Genomic DNA, 21,304 nt, shown 5'->3' on the forward strand with positions numbered 1-21,304 from the left:
AAATATTCAATAGTCTGTTTTGCGGAATGCGCTGAAGCATTGTCGCGATGAAGGAGGATCCTGTTTTGAGGGCGCTGCTGTCGATTTTTTTCATTTCCATCTTTTACTAGAAGTAAAAGCAATTCTAAACTTTGTCATGTTCTATATTTCTTCAAGTATCTTTCAATTTCAGAACCTTTCGATACTATTCTAACATACAAAGAATATGCGTAAGACGTAATACTTTACCAAAATATATAAAAATTCGGATAGAAAAATATTTTTTAAAATTAGAATTTCAACGTTAACAGACCGAAAAAAAAGGTTATCAGATAATTTCCTCCAGTCTAAACTAAATGAGCGTTTTAACTGTCAACAACACCAAAAGTTATAGGGTGTCTCAGTAAGAGTGCACTTTTTAAAATTTGACAGCTGTCAACTCTGTTTATTCCGGTTATTAAAAAATTGAGAGCTTTCCGAAAGAACAATGCGTTATAATTGTGTAAACACATTACAAAAATGGGGAAAGTTACGCTGAAACCGCTTGCAAACTTTTCTAAGCCAATTTTTCAGCCAAGAAAGTGCAGTGTGTCAACCATTCGTAGAGTGGTCAAATATCTGAAGAAGTAAGGGTCAATTATGGATAATTAGAATCCTTTGCATCAACGTACCGTTCGGTCTCTTGAAAATGATATAACCCGAAAACATCAATTCGATATCGTTCTCGATAACTTCAAATTGCACGAAGCAGCCTACGCAGCAAATTTTGACTAAAGACCTACACCTTCATGAGTACAAGATTCAGTTAACTCAGGAGCTCAAACCAGCAGTGAATTATTCGCATAAACCCGAAACAATTCCGAACAAATCGGAAATCCAACGCGTCATCGGTGAGATACAGCCACATCTCTGTGCAAAAGTCATGGAAAATTTCATGAAAAGCGTATTGTCCATGGGTTTAATGGTATTTGCCGAATATTTTATTCCATACTTAATCAGAACATGTCTTCTTTACAATACAATAAAAATATCACAGCTCTGTCATAAAATAATTGTTTTTATTTTAAAATGAAAAAATGCACTCTTACTGAGACACCCTATATTTATAAAAACCGTGACGTATGTGCGATATTTTATTTATCGCAAATATATATATCGCGTCGAACGACCGAGATTCCATTCTGCTAAAATATGTCGTATAGACCACAACAGAAAATTTTTAACATGATAAAAAAGTTATTTTTTTGTGTGTTAGTGCTACATATATGTGCCGTTTTGGGACATGGTACGTGTATACTTTATATATAAGAATAATTATAAAACTTCTTTCATTAAATAAAATTTACAGTTTCGTTATGCAAAATACTTGATTCCTTCCGATTCTTCTTCGAGCTTTCGAGGATTATAGTTTGAATTCATTATTTACATTTACATTGAAGTTTATTTAGAGATATGATAAACAAAGTTAAATATCACTAAAAATGATAAAGCTCAAATATTTTCAGCATAAACAAAACAATTATCGAAATAATTAATTAAAGAGGAAACCGCGAGTAAAATCAAATGTGATATAATATTTATACAATGAAAGTTACAAGTTAAGTAATACCGGATTCCCACATACATAACTTTCTTTACCTTTCTACTTATTGTGTGTCGTAAAGTGCATATTATAATTAAAGTTATTTGTGAGAAATATATCTTTATTTCAAAAGTAATACTACTGATTTCATTGTATAAAGATCAACAAGTTTTATCCAAATTCCCGACGTTCAAAGCGTCGTCTTAGTTACATTCACAATTCTACATATACTAGTTAGTATATTAAATGGGTTAATATAGATTGAAAATTCCAGGCATTGATACGAGACATAAGTTTGACACCAGGAGCGGAACCAACAAAGATCATCTTCTACCAGAAACGTGTGGAAGTATTTCGGAAAATCGTATCTTTGGAGGTCAATACGCTAATCTCTACGAATTCCCTTGGATGGCCCTTATCTCTTATAGTACAGGTAAGTTTTTCATTACATACACACAGCAGACCTTTAATGTTAATAGTAAAACAATCTTTACTATTTATTACTAAATAATCTAATAATAACAACAATTATTAGTAGATTAATCAGAGCTGTTTATAATTATTAAATGCTTCGCGATGTTAGATTTTATATCTAAAACTGAATAAAAACTTTTTGATAATATAATATGTTCGTTCTTTCTAAACTAAAATAACTCATCTTTGCGAAAACACAACTTGTCAAAAGACGAAAGAGGACTTGATCTTAAAGGATGCGATTGGACCGATTTATTTATGAATATTAGGGTGGAATAATAACGATACTGTTTCTATGTATTATATATGTTTTATAATAAACATATATATTTATAATAGTTTAACATCGACTTCGTTCTTCCCTTGTTTCAGGGAGTGGTCCGCAATTCCAATGTTCAGGGACGATTATTAACTCAAAATACATCTTGACAGCTGCTCACTGTGTTGTCGGCAAAAATATTTTAGGTGTGAGGATGGGAGAATTCGACATCAGTACCTATGAAGACTGCCAGTATGGACCTGGCTTATCCCCTGTCTGTGAGAACCATATTCAGGTGATTAAAGATAATTCATTTAATTCATAAAAGGTTAAAAAGACTTTGGATTTTGCTATAGATCCAGCGCCAGTATTTCCATTAGCGAAAGCGATAGTGATCCGAACCATAAGCTTCACTTCATCGGGATTGCATACAAAAACGTCACGCTCGATATCGTTATTGGATGTAACAATGTTGGCACTTTGAAATTTGAGATTAATCGTGAATAAATAAATAGGGATACACTAAAATGTACGATCGAATTTATTATAAAATGTATTTCTTTAATTATTACAGAAATACATACACTATCCTTACAAACTATGCCAATACGATAGTGTCGAGATACATTAAATAATTAAAATATAATAAAATACGTATTTAATATTAAACACATAATTTATACAATATCGCTACTGTGAATTCACCCTGCGAACATAGTGTCGGAGACAGCATTCAGTAGTTGCAACGTCCTGTATAACGGAGATCTGTGGAACAGACTGGTGTTTGCCCTAGGTTTCGCAAATAACCTTTGCCTTCGCCGTCGCACATATCCCATAGGTACCAAGAAACCCAGTTCTTGGAGCACACTTGGATTGCACACTACACCCCTCAAGACTTTCATTACGCAGTAGGCCAATTGTAAGTCCCGCCTGGTTTCCGATTTATTGTACCCCACCATCCCTTAGACAAATAATGTTGGGTACATTAACGGATAGTAGGTATAGATGCCATACAGTCTGTTATAGAGGTGTCGTGCAAATTTATTCTGTATGCGCTCCAACATAAGGCAGTATTTAGCTTCTTGCGGAGCCCAAACAGACGAGTTACACTCCAACATACTTCTAACCAAAGCGTTGTACAAGCTTGAGATGGCTTTAATATTAGTGAACGTTGTTGCCCTTCGAAGCACAAATCCCATCTTTGCGTAAATTCAGTTGGGTATCCAATTCATTTCCCGCTTGAGTATCACCTCTGTCACATTGTTCTCATGGTGACGAGGCAATTTGGCGCGACTAAATGTCACCATGGTACATTTGGTAAGATTTAATTGGAGCTTATTTTTATTGCTCACTCACACTCACATACTCTTTCTATATCTTCTTGCAAGGGTTCACAGTCGTCCACCTCTTGGATTGACAGGATTAATTTTAGATCGTCTGCATAGAAGGTATCTAGCATGTCTTATTACCTCTGATAAATCGTTCACCATTATTGCAAACTGCATTGGCCCTAGATTGCTGCCCTGACTCTCGCCCGATTTAGTATAGTATGGTTCCGACTGACACCCTATGTACTCTACATACTTCTGGGATCTCTCAGATAATTAGCAAAAAAAAATTATAGTTTTGGAGTGAATCCATTGATTGCTGTAATCAAAGCATTCAGTATCTACCTGCAATCCGGCGTCCATAATAGGGATTACATAATTAATTGCCTTCAGTAAGTTGCTGCTTGTACTACGCAAGGGTCTAAAACTATGCTGGCAGTCTGACAAGTACGGTTCTACAGTACGGTTGTTCTACGGTTTGTTTTAAAATGCTTTGGTACAGGGCTCCTTCGAATATTTTAGCGGGAGTCGATAATATAGCTACCGGTCTATATGCTTCCACAGAGTCTTTTCTATCGCTTTTGGGTATAGGCATCACTTTTGTGATTTTCCACCGATCTGGAAAGTAACCGTTGTCTAGGCATAGATTGAACAAATAGTCAAGGGGCTCAGCAAGTATAGATCGGCAGTCCTTCATAATATATGCTGGTATGCCACCTGCGCTTCGGCTTTAGACGGACAAGCGCATCTCTTACCTGCGCTGATGTCAGTTCAGATAGGTGCACATATGAGCCGCTCCCGGTACCCGCTACCATCGCCTCCTCCACATTCAGCCGCGCGATCTCCGAACTGTAAACTCTCAGTAAAAATACGCCGCAAATTCAGTCGCACAATCCATATCTGACATACTCACCATTTTTTTAAATAGAATTTTGATGTGCAGAATTACTATTCCGCGCCGTTATATAACAACATTAACTAAATTATTTTGTATCCTCTCTTCATAACATTCAAACGAAAGCTTACTATTCAATTTAATTCCCTACAAGCACAAAAAACAAGGTACGCGTTTAGTACATTTATATTTCTTGTGTAATTTTGCTCTCAGCTGCAGGTTACTTATAATTTCCTTATACCATTCAGGATAGCAATATTTACGATAATTACTATATCAACTAGGGTTTAACCGCTTTTTAGGAACACAGTTCTTAAGGTACCAATGAATCGTCCGCTTCAAAAACACACACCCCGTCTCTCATACCCGACGTCACAATTAAACACCCTGCTTACTTGAGTGAATTCACAGAACGACAAGAAAATTCAAAATAGTGTTTAACATTTACACTACTTGAATTTACGTTAAAAATCCCCTATTAATAACACATTTCTATATTTAACACACAGCAAGTCAACTATCCGGGAAAATAACATATATTCTGTATCACACGTGTTCGGGAGTAAATACACCGCACAACATATGAATAAACATTTGTCGTTTAAGTGAACTGACGCGCAAATAATTCAAACTAACACTGATCGACGTTGATATCATTCGATTCTTTCACACGTCGCAACCGCAGTTCCACTAGAACCACCTTCTTTTCTTCTATCCGTCCGGTCGCTTCTTAGGATATGATACCATAATAAAAGGATTTTGCCCTTATAATGGTCATGGGACATAATATGACGTACGCCAAGGTAAAGTGCCACATACTTTTGTGGAAAAAGTTATTAAGACATTTTAATAAATTATTAAGTTAGCCTGCATGACATCAAATTATTCCCCTTATAATGGTTTATTTTGAATTCTGGCAATACTAATATCCATGACCGGCCAAGAAGAGTATGTGGCACTGTATGTATCACAGGCGTGAATAGCTTAAGACACGTAATAGACTAAGTCTCACTCCCGTACGACAAAAATGTATTATATTTTAACATACAGGAGTCATAAACCGCTGACAATAAACCTATTGACTGATAAAAAGCGAAATCCGATAATTATGCTACTTGTACTCCCTCAGGACATGCCTGTAGAAATGGCAATACCCCATAGCGAGTATCGCTCGATGCCACCGACAAATGACATTGCTTTGCTGAGAATGGAAGGCGATATCGACTTTAGTTTTGGTAAGTTGAAATAACTTTTTTTTTATTAACCCAACATTTTACCCATGTTGTGATAAGTCATGCATTAATGAATTCGTATAACAGCTTTTTCTTCGCTAACAAGATTTATCTATTTCCAGCTAATGTTGAACCAATTTGTCTACCAATAACGCCTGAACTTCAAAATACAGTTTTGGACCATAAGACTGGTACAGTGGCTGGCTGGGGAATGACGGAAACTGGCAGAGTGGCGACAAAACTGATGAAAGTCGATTATTCTGTAAATTCCAACTCAGATTGCAAGATGTACTTCAGAAACATACTAAACCAATATCCTAAAGCACAATGGAATGAAACTATGAAGAATCAGTTTTGTGGAGGAGAATCAGGGAAAGACTCGTGCATTGGCGACTCTGGTGGTCCATTTATGATTAAAGACAGCTATAAAGATGTGAGCCGCTATGTCCAATATGGAGTCGTGTCTCATGGACCTAAGACATGCGGTTCTGATACACCAAGCTATTACACTGATGTAACGAAATATATTAATTGGATACTGGACAATATTACAGATTAGTTCTGTAACAAATAATCGTCTTTTAGTTACACATTTCACAACGATTGTCAAGAAACTTCCCCAACATTTCAAAGTTGATAATATTAAATTAAAAAGATTAACATATTAATATGTTTTTTTATTATTGATATAGTAAAATCTAATTTTTTTACGATAACTACATATATTTAGAAGGAAAGGATTTCATTTTATTTATTATGAACAAAATAACAATATTAATCATAAAAAGAAATTTTGTTTGTTTGTTTGTTTTCGAACCGCGATACACTTAATAAATTTTCTAATCTTTATTGAAATAGGTACAATAATAACTAGCTGCTGTGGTCTCTGGCAGATTGACCAGCGCTGTGGAACGACTCTGCTCCTCAGCATAATGCTGAGCCAGGGCCAATTACAACCACATTACACAATTAAACCATTTTTTATTTATTTTATTTTATGATTATTGTTAATTTATGTGTCTGTCTGTGTGTTTTGTTAGGAATAAGTGTTATGTCAATGTTATCTAGATTAAAATATGTCCCCAAATACATTTGGGTCTTTCAATTTTTAGATTGTCAATTACATTCAACTTCAAATCAGCTTTTCGTCCGTACTCACAAACTTTTATTAGGGGTTGTGTGCCATTTTGATGTAGTTCTCTCAACAATGGATCTTACGGTCAATATCGCAATGGCTTATGCTATTGGGAGGTGATCGTTATCACGGTTTTACCATTTAATGACACCTCAGAGGCAATTAACACCCTTAAAATTTTGTTTAAGACGTGGAAATTGTATTAAATAATTCCCCCAATGTTAACATTTGCAAATAACTGTCCATTAATCCTAGTGACGTATCTCTATTCAGACATAGCATTCAGAGGAATGTGCAGCTTTACGTAAGACAACATCGTTAATAAGATTGAAATGTGGTGTTGGAACTATTTTCTATTCTCTATTTTGGGTCTACAATTGAAAACTATTACCGTCATCTTATTACAAAAACTGTAGATACCTTTTTGTTTTTTATTTAAATCTGATACCCTAACGTACAAGACAGACAAGTGGTAAAAAAATTATGATAAGTGAATAGAGAACTACTTACAAAAATAATGCGGCGAATTTTATTGCTCCTTCGGTTATCTGAAAGCAAACAAAAAGCTTTCGCTTGTACCTAGAATATTGCTACGTGAACAGAAAAATTACCAATCATAGTTAAAAAAAAAACAAAAAGCCAAAATCATGCTGTGTTCCCTGGCGGTAACCCATACAAGTACTGACCGTGATTCGGCGATCGGACGGTGTATTCAACGTGGACGATGGGTTGAACCAATGTCTTTCTATGAACATATTAAACAGTCATACGAAGATCAAGAAATATGATGATGCTTGCCAGATACAATGTCAAGTGATTTATTTCGATTTCGTCTAAAAAAAATATAAGGTAAAAATATTTAAAAAAAATAGTTGCCCCTTTCAAAAGGAAGTTTCATATGGAGAAGAATGGGCAAGAAACTCCAAACTTACTCTTTTCAAATAGTTTTTCAATCTTTTGTATACATTGATTTAATAATTATAAGACCATGTACTCAGATCAAAAATAAAATACTACTAAAATAATATAGGGGCATGGTTTTTAAAAATAACAAAAGACAACTAAATTATTTTGTAGAAAAAAATGCTCACATATTCACAAATAATGCAACTATAGATTTTACATAATTCTTTATAAAAAAAGAAATAGTTAACATATAGTCAAACAATGTGTGAGCTGATTTCGTCACAAGTTTGATTACGTCAAAGTTGATTTCGTTTACAAAAAAATAATATTATATTATTCGTTAATACCGCGAGTATATAAATTTTCTGCTTTATTCTGCCTACTTGAGGTGTTCCGTAATCTCCGTTCTAACTAAAGCGTGAGATTAATTTCTATTATCGAGGTGTTAAAGAAATTTGATATCCCTACATATGACGTTTTGTCGTAATGGTCATTTTGACCTCAAATTTACTACACAGCTTTTTTGCTTACTCGTACATTTGATTTTTCGTAAACTATTATACATTTCCTATAAAATGGAAAACATGAAATATCGCGTTATATACGAGTACGAGTTCCAACGAGGCACCAGTGCTGCAGCGGCTCGAAAGATCAATGATGTATATGGAGGCGGTGTTCCAACGGTGTTCTGGAAATTTCGACATGCACAATAAGCCCCTTGGACTGCTAGAGACCAAAGTAAATAACGAAGAATTAAGGCCTTTGTGGGTCCAGAACAAACTACGTCTAAATTATCTGCAGGCTGTTTTTTTTCGAAATTTGGATAACTTCTTGCAAGGTAAATAACTTAACACTGATGTTGCAGTCGAAACCGCCTTCGCAGATTTTATGGCCCATACGAATGTTTTATTTGGTATTTATTTTTTAAAAAATCCATCCAATTTTCTTCTTTGCATTCAAAATATCAGTTTCATATGTAAGGTTCTAATATAATATAAGTCTTGTCATTTTATATAGTTTAATAACTTATAATTTTTCAAATTTATGTTTATGATAAAATTAAACATTCTACACACTATGTAAGTCATTCAAACCCAGCCCCACTTAGATTATTAGACTTAATAATAACGTCTATTTTTATTTGTAGAAATCTAGGTAACACTAAAGAGGTTTATAAAATGAAAAACAGCTTAATGTCAACTATCTACATTAAGCTGTTTTTCATTTTAATACTTTTATTGTTTTTCGAAGTAATCACCGATCCTCTCTACACGTCGTCGCATTCGATGGAACCACTGAGAAGAGGTGTGGGCCCATGCTTCATTTAGTTCTTGGGAATAAATGAAAGACGCAGGGCGCCAGGTCAGGATTGTATGGCGACTCATCTCGACACCTGCCATACTCAAATATTCAATAGTCTGTTTTGCGGAATGCGCTGAAGCATTGTCGCGATGAAGGAGGATCCTGTTTTGAGGGCGCTGGTGTCGATTTTTTTCCAAGACAACAGGCAAACAGCGATTGACATACCAGACTGCAGTAACTGTCCTTCCATCTTCTAGCACAACTGTCGCGAAATCTAATCTGTATTTACAACTATATCTCAACTTTGTTATTATAGTGCTATCGTTATCGAGAACAATATATTATAGGTACTCCCAAAGTCTGACAATACAATGTCTAAGGAATAACTCTCCGTAACTTTTATATTGCCAAGGAAATCCTTGCGTAAATATGCACACAATCAATACATCATCACGTACAACCTCAGGGTTGAGTTGCACCCTTAAGCATTGGTCCCACATTCGTTGGTGTGAAACAATAATGACAATGTGTAAGTCGTAAAATGAGTTTCTAGTGAGAAACACTTTTAAGGTAAATGTAAGGTTGTTCCAGTGACATTTCATTCCAACCCAACCACTAATGAATAGTAACTCACCGTCCACGGTATATACTTGTAAGCACATAATGATTTAGAATTAATCCCTAATACACAATATACAAAAGTTAGAATAAAACTAATAAATACATGTGAAGATGTACACCGGACAATAACTCAATAGCTGCAGTAGTAGACTTTAGTCTAATATCAATTTTATAACAAGTATTTTGAGAACCTCGTTAAATGGTAATAGATTATCATTATTCAATTGTTTACATTTACATTTTTAGTACGTTGTTTACTGGACGACTTTGTTTTTGCATGTTGTTCCCACGAGAATGTAAGTGCGTGCTCCTATTTATATTATATATTTTTAATCATTAATTACTTAAGATGTCACGTGGAACACGATGTATAATGGTTCCAGCTCCTTACAAACATTGTGTAAAACAAAAAACTTGTTTATTTCCAGTTCTTCTCATCCGTTCTACGCTTTTGATTTGAGAACTGGCAGTAAATGTAAAGTAAGAAGAATTTAGCATTTCATATGTATTTCTTTAATGACGTTCATAAGTGTACATTGTGTTACCTTAATGAATAAATGATTTTGAATGAAAACGTATAACGATATATTGTCTTAAAAAGGGAAGTTATTGTTTAAGTAGGTATGATATTTTATGCTTCTAAGTGTTGAATGACATTTATGTCTAAAACTAAACTTTATATAAAAAAAACTATATATATATATATATATATATATATATATAATACAGTGATATACAATAGTGTCAAAGGTTACGTTGATTCACTTAACATACCTGGTTACCCGGTTATATTTATACAAACCACATCGGTTTTCTAATGTTACTTTTATTATATAATTCTGAAAAATAAATTAATAATTAAAAAGAAAACAACTGTGTGTAAAGGCACTTTTTTCTGATGGTTTTTGAGGCGAAGGTCACCAATTTAAATGTGGTGGAACTGTCCAAATATATTCTGACAGCGGCTCATTGTGTCGTTAATATGAATGTCGAAGGTGTCAAGGTAGGAGAGTATGATATTAATTTGGATAGAGATTGCTAATATGAACCCGACAGATTTATCTGTGAAGATCATATTCAGGTAAAAACTACGCTACTTCAGATGATTTAAACACAAATTCGAATCATAACGAAAATACTGGCAATGTAGTCAATTGGATATATGTTTGCTATTTGCTATTTATTCAAATTTCATGCCAACATTTAGGCGTTACATCATTGGAAACGACAAATCTATAGTTTGGCGCGTTGATAAGTATAACGCTAAAAACGAAGTATCAGTTCTTAAAGTCGGTTCTGCATAAACGCACAATTTAATTAAAGTTAAAATTTAGTTGTTTGTTATGCATCATGCATTGCTGTTGTTTACAATAAACTGTACCTTAATATTAATACGCACTTTTAGGATATAGATGTCAAAAAACCAAAGAAAACCGACCTCGAATGACATCGTACTGCTGCGAGTAGTAGTTGTTCTTTAATTACAGTAAGTATTATCTAATACTATTTACATTTTTTAATTAAATATTTAAACGCACTGAAAGCCGATTAAATAAACCTAACGTGCCAAGGAAATGTGACCATAGAATCTTTAGTAGCAGACGTATATTTAATAACAATATATCATATAGAAAAGTAGAAGGAATGTGTATTTTACAATTAACCATGTTCATAATATTACAGCAAACGTGGAACTAATCTGTTAACCGCTATCCTCTTCACTACGTAGCATAAAATAATACGAGAATCTGCAATATTATTGAGAGTCGAAGTTCCTGTAAAAACTGACGCTGAATGTAAAGAATGTAAACAATTCTGCACAGGAGAACTCAAAAAGTACTCTTATAGTGGTGATTCTGGTGGATCTCTAATGATGAAAGCTAACTACAACAGTTGTGTTAATAGTTATGTCCAGTATGGGATCGTGTCGCACGGTCCAAGGCAATGTGGTTCGTCGTTCCCAGGCGTGTACACAGATGTCAAAGAATACGTCGATTGGATATTAGATAATATTAAAAAGAATTAATTTACCTTCACCTATAGAATAAATATTTGTATTAATTGCAATAAAAAATAATTTTTATTGCAGGTTTTTCTGACTATAGCTCAATTAGAACGGTAACTGTTTTATAGCTCAAGTAGAACGGTCGTGTAAGAAAACATTGTATTTTTAATTATGTATTTTCTATATATTAAAATAATACACATAAAGACGTTTTAAGGCAAGATCTGTACGAATGTTTGTTATTTAAAAAAGTATAATTTCAATACAGTGATATGATGAAATCCATATTTTAATATTTTATGAAAGTCAGACCCAATAATCGGTATAATTATTGTATTCAATATTTTTCTATATGAAAATGCATTTTTTAGCGTTCAATTTCATCGACTTAAATATACTTCATCGAGTTTTTGTCTAAAAAACTATCACTTATATTGGAAACTATCAATTTTAGCCAACTGTGAACCTTAATTCACTTAAAGTCGACAAGAAATTTTATTTCCACAATTTTTTTCATTTAAAATACAAGTTTTGTTTCAAAGTAGAATTTCACGATAAAATCAACACTAATCTGATTAAGTCATATCAATAATTAATTTGGATTTCCCAAATCATCTGATGAGGTTCACATTTGCAATAAGAAATAAGTGTTGTTTGCCATAGTCACCTTGTGATAATTTGCTATAAAGGAGTACTGAGAATTTTTTACGCCAGCTTTTTCTCTCGGCCTACATCCTCTGTCTTTTTTGCCGACGGGTAATTATGTCAACCGATTCAAATTTAATGACGTGAAATAAGACTAACTAAGTGTAACTTATATTCCATAATCCACATATTTATTTTTTTATTTAGCGATGTATAACTATTGTGAAATTGTGAAACTAATATGCGTTATTAATGGATAACTATTGAATATACTTCTTATTGAAAATCAAATATTTAATTTACTTAGATAAAACACGTCAGGTTTGCGATAGAGTACGTAAATAAAAATTACTAAGATGAGTTTTAATTACTAGAAATGACTGTGATCGAGAACATTTCTAGAAATTTATTGTCAGTGTGTCACGGTTCGAAAACAAACACACAAACAAAATTCCTTTTTATGATTAATAATTTTATTCTGTTCATAGCACATTTCTTTATAAATATACTCGTATATTGTAAGACATATTGATATATCCATCACTTTAATTTAATATTATCAACGATGAAATGTGTAGGAACTATATTTGACAATGGCTGTGAAATGTGTAACTAAAAGACGATTCTTTGTTATAGAACTAATCTGTAATATTGTCCAGTATCCAATTTATATATTTCCTTACATCAGTGTAAAAGCCTGGTGTATCAGAACCGCATCTCGGAGGTCCATGAGACACGACTCCATATTGGACATAGCGGCTCACGTCTTTATAGATGTCTTTAATCATGAACGGACCACCAGAATCTCCTTTGCACGAGTCTTTCCCTGATTCTCCAGCACAAAACTGATTCTTCATAGTTTTCATAGTTTCATTCCATTGTGCTTTAGGATATTGGTTTAGCATATTTCCAAAATACATCTTACATTCTGAGTTGGATTTTACAGGAAAATCGACTTTCATCAGTTTTGTCGACTCTCTCTGCGTGTCCGTCACTCCCCAGCCAGCCACTGTACCAGTCTTATGGTCCAAAACCCTATTTTGAAGTTCAGACGTTATTGGTAGACAAATTGGTTCAACATTAGCTGGAAAAAGACAAATCTTGCTTTTTTATAATGAAGAAAAAGATGTAAGACAATTTTCCTAAGCCGTGACTTTTACCAGAACGAGGGTAAAATATTGGGTTAGTTAAAAAAAGAAATATATATACTTACTATAACTAAGGTCAATCTCGCCTTCCATTTTCAGCAAAGCAATGTCATTTCTCGGTGGCATCCGGATAAACTCGCTATGGGGTATTGCCTTTTCAACAGCCATATCCTGAAGAATTACAAGTAGCTTTATTGTGAGATCAAGCTTTGTATCATTAACCTATTGTCCTGTATGTCAAAATATAATACATTTTTGTCGTATGGTATACATTTCTCGGTAAGACCCTTAGACTATTTAAAATATATGTATGTCTATGTCCCATGGCAAATATAAGGACAAAATACTTCGTTAATAATTAGTGTATCCCTATTTATCTATCGCGACTACAATTTAATCATGTGCCGTGTTTAAGCTTTATAGATTTTTTACTTTGACTGTTACATCCAATAACGACAATCCCGATAAAGTGAAGGTTATGCTTCGGGTCACAATCGCAACCGCTAATGGGAATACTGGCGCTGGATCTATAGCAAAATGCAAAGTCCTTTCAACCTTTTATGAGTACACTATAATATAGTTAATTCATTCAAATTTAGAAATTAATTATCTTTAATCACCTGATAATGCTTCTCACAGATAGGGGAGCCAGGTTCATAATCGCAGTCTTCATCGCTACTGTAGTCTAATTCTCCCATTCTCACACCTAAAATATTTTTGCCGACAACACAGTGAGCAGCTGTCAAGATGTATTTTGAGTTGATAATCGTCCCGGAACATTCGAATTGCGGACCATTCACTGAAAAAAATAGCATTTTTTATCTGTGATGGTTTAACATAGCGCCCTTAGGGATGACGTTAAACTAGGTCGATGTTAAACTGTTATAGAGATGATTTTATTATAATATACGTATAGTATATAGAAACAGTATAATGCGTCGTTATTATTCCACCCCAATATTCATAAATAAATCAGTCCAAATGCACCTTATAAAATAAAGTTCTCTTCTATCATTTGACAAATTGTGTTTTCGCAAAAGAAGCAGATGAGCTATTTTAGTTGAAGTTTGAATGAACATATTATATTATCATAAAGTGCTTCATTCCGTTTTAGGTATAAAATCTAACATTTAATAATTATTAAAAATAATAGTTGTTATTATTAGATTATTTAGTTATATATAGTAAAATCACCTACTATTAACATTCTCTGCAGAATGGAATTAAAGGTATGCTCTAAATCGGTCCAATCGCAACCTTTAAAATAAAATCCTCTTTTGAGTTTTGATTTTTTTTATTTTCGCAGATAAGATTTCAAAGATAGACGTTGTTTTTCTAGTTTAGAAGGAACGAAAATATTTTATTATGAAAAAGTGCTTCATTCAGTATTAGGAATGAAATCTGACAAGGAAACATTTTATAATTATAAACAACTCTTAATAATCTACTAATAATAGTTGTTATTATTTGATCATATGGTAAAATAATCTCTATGAATGAAATTGTAAACTAACTTGTATTATAAGAGATAAGGGCCATCCAAGGGAATTCGTAGAGTTTAGCGTATTTGCCTCCAAAGATACGATTTCCCAAAATACTTCCACACGTTTCTGGTAGAAGGTGATCTTTGCTTATTCCGCTCCTGCTGTCTAACGAAGGCATCATATGAAGTGATGGGAAAAAGGAACAGCACACCTAGAAGAATATTACAGTTATACAGACATGCTACACAACTTGTCATCAAGAGGCGAACGCCAATAACAATTATTGAAAAACTCGCAAAACCAAAGTAAACTCAAGTGAGAGCTAAATGATCACATTGAAATAACATTTTATAAACAACAGCAAGTCTAAGTTCATGCTACCAGTACCTTATGTATCATTTCCCCATTTTCATTCCCCATGCCACAATAAGCTTTAGAAAAGAGTTGCATTGTTTCTCTGTCTCGCTTTAAGGTCACGTGCTCAAATGCCGCCTTGCATTTGGTATATTCCATACAATCATTACAAATACCTGGAATGTTCAATCTTGTTAACCCATATAATTATTTATTTAAGTAATATGTCATTTTATGACCTTCTTATAAGAATAAACCTCCTACAAATACGTAAACTGTGTTGTACTATGAATATTTTGAATAATATTGTCGATGTAGCCGGGGCGTAACTCGTATAAGTATGATTTTATTTTATGTATATTTTTATTAACAATGAGATAGAAAAAGTTCCTGGACACATATTATTATGAAAATGTTAACTGTACACATAATTATATGTACACTTAAAATGATAAATAGAAACGTATTTAAAACGACACTTTAAAAGTCGGGGATTTGGATTAAATTCGAAAAATAATGTATATTTGGGCTTGCGGTCAATCTTACTAACAAACGTGGTTATTGAAATAAATGACATCAATACAATCTTAATTGGTAATAATTAAAATCAATTAAGAACTATCCTTATAAAATCAGACTTGCTTTTAAAATAAAGTTTATTTCCAATCGAGTCTGTATAGATTTTTCACCATGATATTTTTACGACGCACAACAAGCGAATAGCCATTGTCGCATTTTCCGTGTCATCAGAAATTTCTGTATTATTGGAAGCAGGAAGTATTATTGAATAATTAATTTTAACACATTTAATATTGACGATTTCCTCTACAATTAATCATTCTGTTTTGTGTACTGATAATTTTTGAACTTCATCACACATTGTGGTTCATAACTAAGCTTATCATGTCTCTAAATAAACTTCCATGTAATTATGCATAAATAAATAAAAAATACAATTTTAATAGTTTTGATTTTAATTATTGTTTCTGTGTTAACCTATTTATTCCGAACTTTAAATCTAAAATTGCTATTTGGATACTTCTGGTCTACTCTAACACTTTGAGGTAATATGTACAATCAACACAATCAGAGTAAACTTGACGGGCTGACTACAAATCTTTGTCTCTTCTTCCATTGTACCGCTATATAAAAAGCACACAAGGGAAAACTTTGCTTTCGGATCTGGATATGTTATTATATAGATGTACAATAATGTCCTGCAGCAATACAAAAATATCAATTAATTATACGCAAATTGAATCGAGTGTTTTACAAAACGAAACTATTTTTCTTAAATTAATCAGTTTTATGAGGAAAGAATTTAAGTATATACATACTATAACCCAAAACGGCACATATATGTAGCACTAACACACTAAAAATTAACTTTTTCTTCATATTTACAATTTTCTGTTGTGGTCTATACGAAAGATTTTAGCAGACTGGGATCTGAATCGTTCAACACCGTTAAATATTTGCGATAAAATGTACGTCACATAAGTTTTACAATCATATTTACGCACACACGAGGCTGGTATAGCAACACTTAGCAAACGCGACGATAGCGTCCCGCCTTCCGATTCTGTAACTCACTCTTCAAACTCTCGCAAATTCCGGCCTCAAATCACTCGGGATGGAGCCATTTTACAATTAGGATACATTCTTATAAACAATAACCGCAACAAAAGTGCCGCTCAAATGAGATTGGTTTCATTTGGAACTAAAATTAATAATAATTTTTAAGCAATAATAATATTGTAAAGATGGTGACACAAGCTGCAATGTCGGTATATGATAAAACAAGGTAGGGCATGATTCGTGCTAAACTTGCTTCAAGTAAAGTCATACCGAAATTCGATAGTAGGCGGGATTTTTTGATAACCTTTATATGTTTTTGTTTTATACGTTAATATAATATATGTATTTCACTTAATATTTGTAATGTTTCAATATTATTTTAAGTAGTTTCTAATAAAGTAATACATGTTTTTCTCATAAACATATAATTTAGAAACGCATGCGCATGCATATATGTTTAATTATCCGTTTTTAAGCTAGACCTACATTTTATAGTACACTACAATGTAATATTACTATTACTATTTGATTCATCAACTTTGATTCGGCAACAAATTTTTTTTAACAAGAGTGACTCTAGGCAGTGCATAGTGGGCACTACTCGCTGTCCAAACAACAGAGCTGTAAGTCGGGGTTTGCGAGCCTTCAAAATTATTCTCTTACTTTACTTTCCTTTACGGAGTACCTATAATATATTGTTCTCGATAGCGATAGCACTATAATAACAAAGTTGATATATAGTTGTAAATACAGATCAGATGTATCGCTAATTTCGAGTTCGTCAACAACCATGTCAATATTGTGTTTATATACTGATGCACATCCTTCCCAATGCACAGGTGCTGGGTCAGTGAAACAAATGAAATGCAGAGGACGAGGGTTTCCAAAACCAGACACGTTTTTATGGCACACTCAAACGTCTGGCGAGGATGTACAGCACCTAACAATCGCTCGCCGATTGTTCCCTTAAGCCAGCTGAGCCTGTCAGGGCTTGTGGATGCCAGCTGTGAAGTTAGATGAGGTGTGGCAGCCCAGGAGAAGCCGCGTAAGAAGACCACTCAACCTCAGCAGTGAGACCTGGCCTATGAGTATGAGCAAACACTAATTATTAATAAGCAAGCCGGTTATTTTCTGTTATCCACCTTGTCTTTAGATATCGGCCTCCTGGAGCTTCAACTCTTCTCTCTTTCTATCTTTACGTCTTGCTCTCCGCACATCATCTTCCCATCTTTTTATTTGTCTTCCTCGTTTTCTTTCGTCATAGCGAGGGAGATATTCCGTCGCTTTTTTGTCCATTTATCTTTATCTTCTCTCATAATATGTCCTGTCCATCTTATAATTAAGGAAGGATATTAATTGTCCAATACAACAAACCCATCAACAATGTTATATCCTGAAAATTACACAGAACACTTTCAAAATGGCATAATAACTTAAACTTTTTGCTTAATTCTCGCTCGAAACATCCTACAAATTCTAATACGTTAACAAACAAAAATGGTTATCAGATAACCTTCTTCAGTCTTCAATAAACTCAGTGAGCGTTTTAACTGTCAACAACATAAAAAGGTATTTATAAAAACCTAATGTTATGTGACGTATTTTATATAACTGTAGTTAATAGTTCATATTTTCATCATCATTTTTGTGTGTTAGTGCTAAATATATGTGCCACTGATATCATTATATTAGGTCCTTACATAGGAAATTGGCGTTTTGTATCGGAGGAACAAAAAGTCGAATATTTTTAAATATAATATATTTAATTAATAAAAGTATGAACCATTATTTCTATGCACTTTTGCCATCTCATGTTCATTGATCCCTTTACTAAGAAAACCAGTCGGACGGGAATCAATAAAATCTGTGATGGCGATTTGGAATGCCCCATCAGAGTTAATTTTTTTCCCTTGCAAGAAGTTGTCCAAATTTCGAAAAAAATGGTAATCTGTTGGAGGTCCAATGTCCGGGGAGTACGGAGGATATCTTAGACATTCCAATTGAAGTTCTTCTAATTTGGTAGCCGTCTGTTGTGCAGTGTGTGGTCTAGCGTTGTCGTGAAGTAGCAGTGGCGTGGAGCGATAGACCAGCCTAGGTTGTTAAGCAGCTAACTTTTCCATCATGGTTTGCAATTGCTGACAATAGACATCAGCCGTAATAGTCTGGCCAGATTTAAGAAAACTGCAATGAACAATACCGGCACTAGTCCACCAAGCGCTTACAAGTAACTTTTTTGGGGTTAATTTTCGCTTGGGGCAGGATTTGGCTGGTTGGCCAGGATCTAACCATTGCGCTGAGCACTTTCGATTATCGTAAAGAATCCATTTTTCATCACAGGTAATGATTCGGTTTAAAATTCCTTCATTATTGTGCCGGTTCAGTAATGTAACGCAGCAGCCGACGCGCGTTTGCCGGTTTGCTTCAGTCAATTCGTACCTACTGGGTACCTACCCACCTTTCAAGCTTTTTAATCTTCCCAATTTGCTTCAAGTGAATTAAAATAGTTTTATCACAAACACCGCAGCCTGCAGCTAACTCGGACGTGGTTTATGATGGATCCGCTTCCACAATAGCCTTCAATACTTCATTATCAACTTGGGTCTCCACGTCCGTCCACGTGGCTTGTTCTGCAGGTTGTAATTTCTAGAACGAAAACGTTGGAACCAAAAACGAACTGTGTTTTCTTTTGCAACATGTCCGCCATACACATCATTCACCCTTCGAGTCGTTTCCGCAGCACTAGTGCCACGGCGGAAATAATGCGATACTTTAAGTTTTCCATTTTGTAAAATGAGTGACGCAAACAGAAAAAAACAAATTAATAACGGTCATTGAAACACAAATACATGAGTAAATAGCTGTAGAAATTTGAATTTGATTCCCAACCAAAGAGGATGTATTTGAGGTCAAAGTGGCCAGTACGACAAAACGCCAAATATGTAAGGACCTATAAACATCAATTTTTACCCGGAATATAAACATCAATTTTCCAAGTTTTATCCAAACCCCCCACGTTCACAGCGTCGTTTTAGTTACATTTATCTACATAAATACAAAAATAAAATAAATATAAATTGTATTTGTATACATCTTCACAATTCTACATATACTAGTAATTATGCGTAAAGATTCCTAAAAAGGCCATAAAAAGACCCGTGGTACATGTACACCAATTTATATGGGTTAATATAGATTGAAAATTCCAGGCATTGATACGAGACTTACGTTAGACAGCAGGAGCGCAATAAGCAAAGATCACCTTCTACCAGAAACGTGTGGAAGTATTTTGGAAAATCGTATCTTTGACGGCAAATACGCTAAACTCTACGAATTCCCTTGGATGTCCCTTATTGCTTATAATACAAGTACTTTAATAATTTCATACACAGAGCAGACCTTTTATGTTAATAGTAGATTATTTTACTATTTATTACTAAATAATCTAATAATAACAAGTAGAATATCATTAGAAGATTATTTACAGTTGTTTATAATTATTGAATGTTTCGATGTTAGATTTTATATCTAAAACTGAATGAATAACTTTTTGATAATATAATATGTTCGTTCTTTCTAAACTAAAATAACTCATCTGCTTCTTTTGCGAAAACACAATTTGTCAAAACACGAAAGAGGACTTGATTTTAAAGGATGCTATTGAACAGATTTATTTATGAATTTTAGGGTGGAATAATAACGATACCTTATACTGTTTCTATGTATTATATATCTTAAGTAAATCATATATATAAATATATAATCATAATCAAATAGTTTAACATCGACATAGCAAATATGACCCTTCATCTTTACGGGCGCTATCCCATTTTTTAGGCATTGGTCCGCAATTCGAATGTTCAGGGACGACGATTAACTCAAAATACATCTTGACGGCAGCTCACTGTGTTGTTGATAAAACTATTCTAGACGTGAGGTTGGTAGAATTCGACATCAGTACCGATGAAGACTGCGAGTACGAGTATGATGAACCTGGCTTATTCCACGTCTATCAGAATCGTATTCAGGTGATTAAATATAACACATTTTTAAATTTCAATGAATGAACTATCTTATTGTGTATTCATCAAAGGTTGAAAGGTCATTGGATTTTGCTATATATCCAGCGCCAGTATTCCCATTAGCGATAGCGATGGCGTCTCGAACCATAACCTTTACTTCATCGGGATTCCATACAAAAACGTCTCACTCGTTATCGTTATTCGATAACAATGTTCTCACTTTGAATTTTCACTCGTACATAATGGAATGAAACTATGAAAACTATGAAGAATCTAAAAACTCGTGCAAAGGAGACTGGTGGTCCGTTTATGAATAAACAAATCTATAAAGACGTGAGCCGCTATGTCCAATATGGAG

The 21,304-nt window shown here is 33.8% G+C and overlaps 2 protein-coding genes across 2 annotated transcripts; one reads left to right on the top strand and one right to left on the bottom strand.

Annotated features, from left to right (window-relative positions):
* Positions 1–1,169: 1,169 nt before the first annotated feature.
* LOC123716566 (melanization protease 1-like) lies at positions 1,170–6,417 on the top strand. The gene is made up of 5 exons (XM_045672368.1): positions 1,170–1,264; positions 1,836–1,994; positions 2,408–2,589; positions 5,647–5,752; positions 5,872–6,417. The coding sequence occupies exons 1-5, from the start codon at positions 1,171–1,173 to the stop codon at positions 6,306–6,308; spliced, it is 978 nt and encodes a 325-aa protein (XP_045528324.1). The 5' UTR covers position 1,170; the 3' UTR covers positions 6,309–6,417.
* A 6,409-nt stretch (positions 6,418–12,826) lies between these two features.
* On the bottom strand, positions 12,827–16,802 carry LOC123716650 (serine protease easter-like). The gene is made up of 6 exons (XM_045672494.1): positions 16,687–16,802; positions 15,383–15,525; positions 15,026–15,206; positions 14,132–14,310; positions 13,577–13,682; positions 12,827–13,447 (listed from the first exon to the last, which is right to left on the bottom strand). The coding sequence occupies exons 1-6, from the start codon at positions 16,745–16,747 to the stop codon at positions 13,002–13,004; spliced, it is 1,116 nt and encodes a 371-aa protein (XP_045528450.1). The 5' UTR covers positions 16,748–16,802; the 3' UTR covers positions 12,827–13,001.
* Between the last annotated feature and the right edge of the window lie 4,502 nt (positions 16,803–21,304).

Source organism: Pieris brassicae, chromosome 11, assembly GCF_905147105.1.
Source record: "Pieris brassicae chromosome 11, ilPieBrab1.1, whole genome shotgun sequence".
Lineage (NCBI taxonomy): Eukaryota > Metazoa > Arthropoda > Insecta > Lepidoptera > Pieridae > Pieris > Pieris brassicae.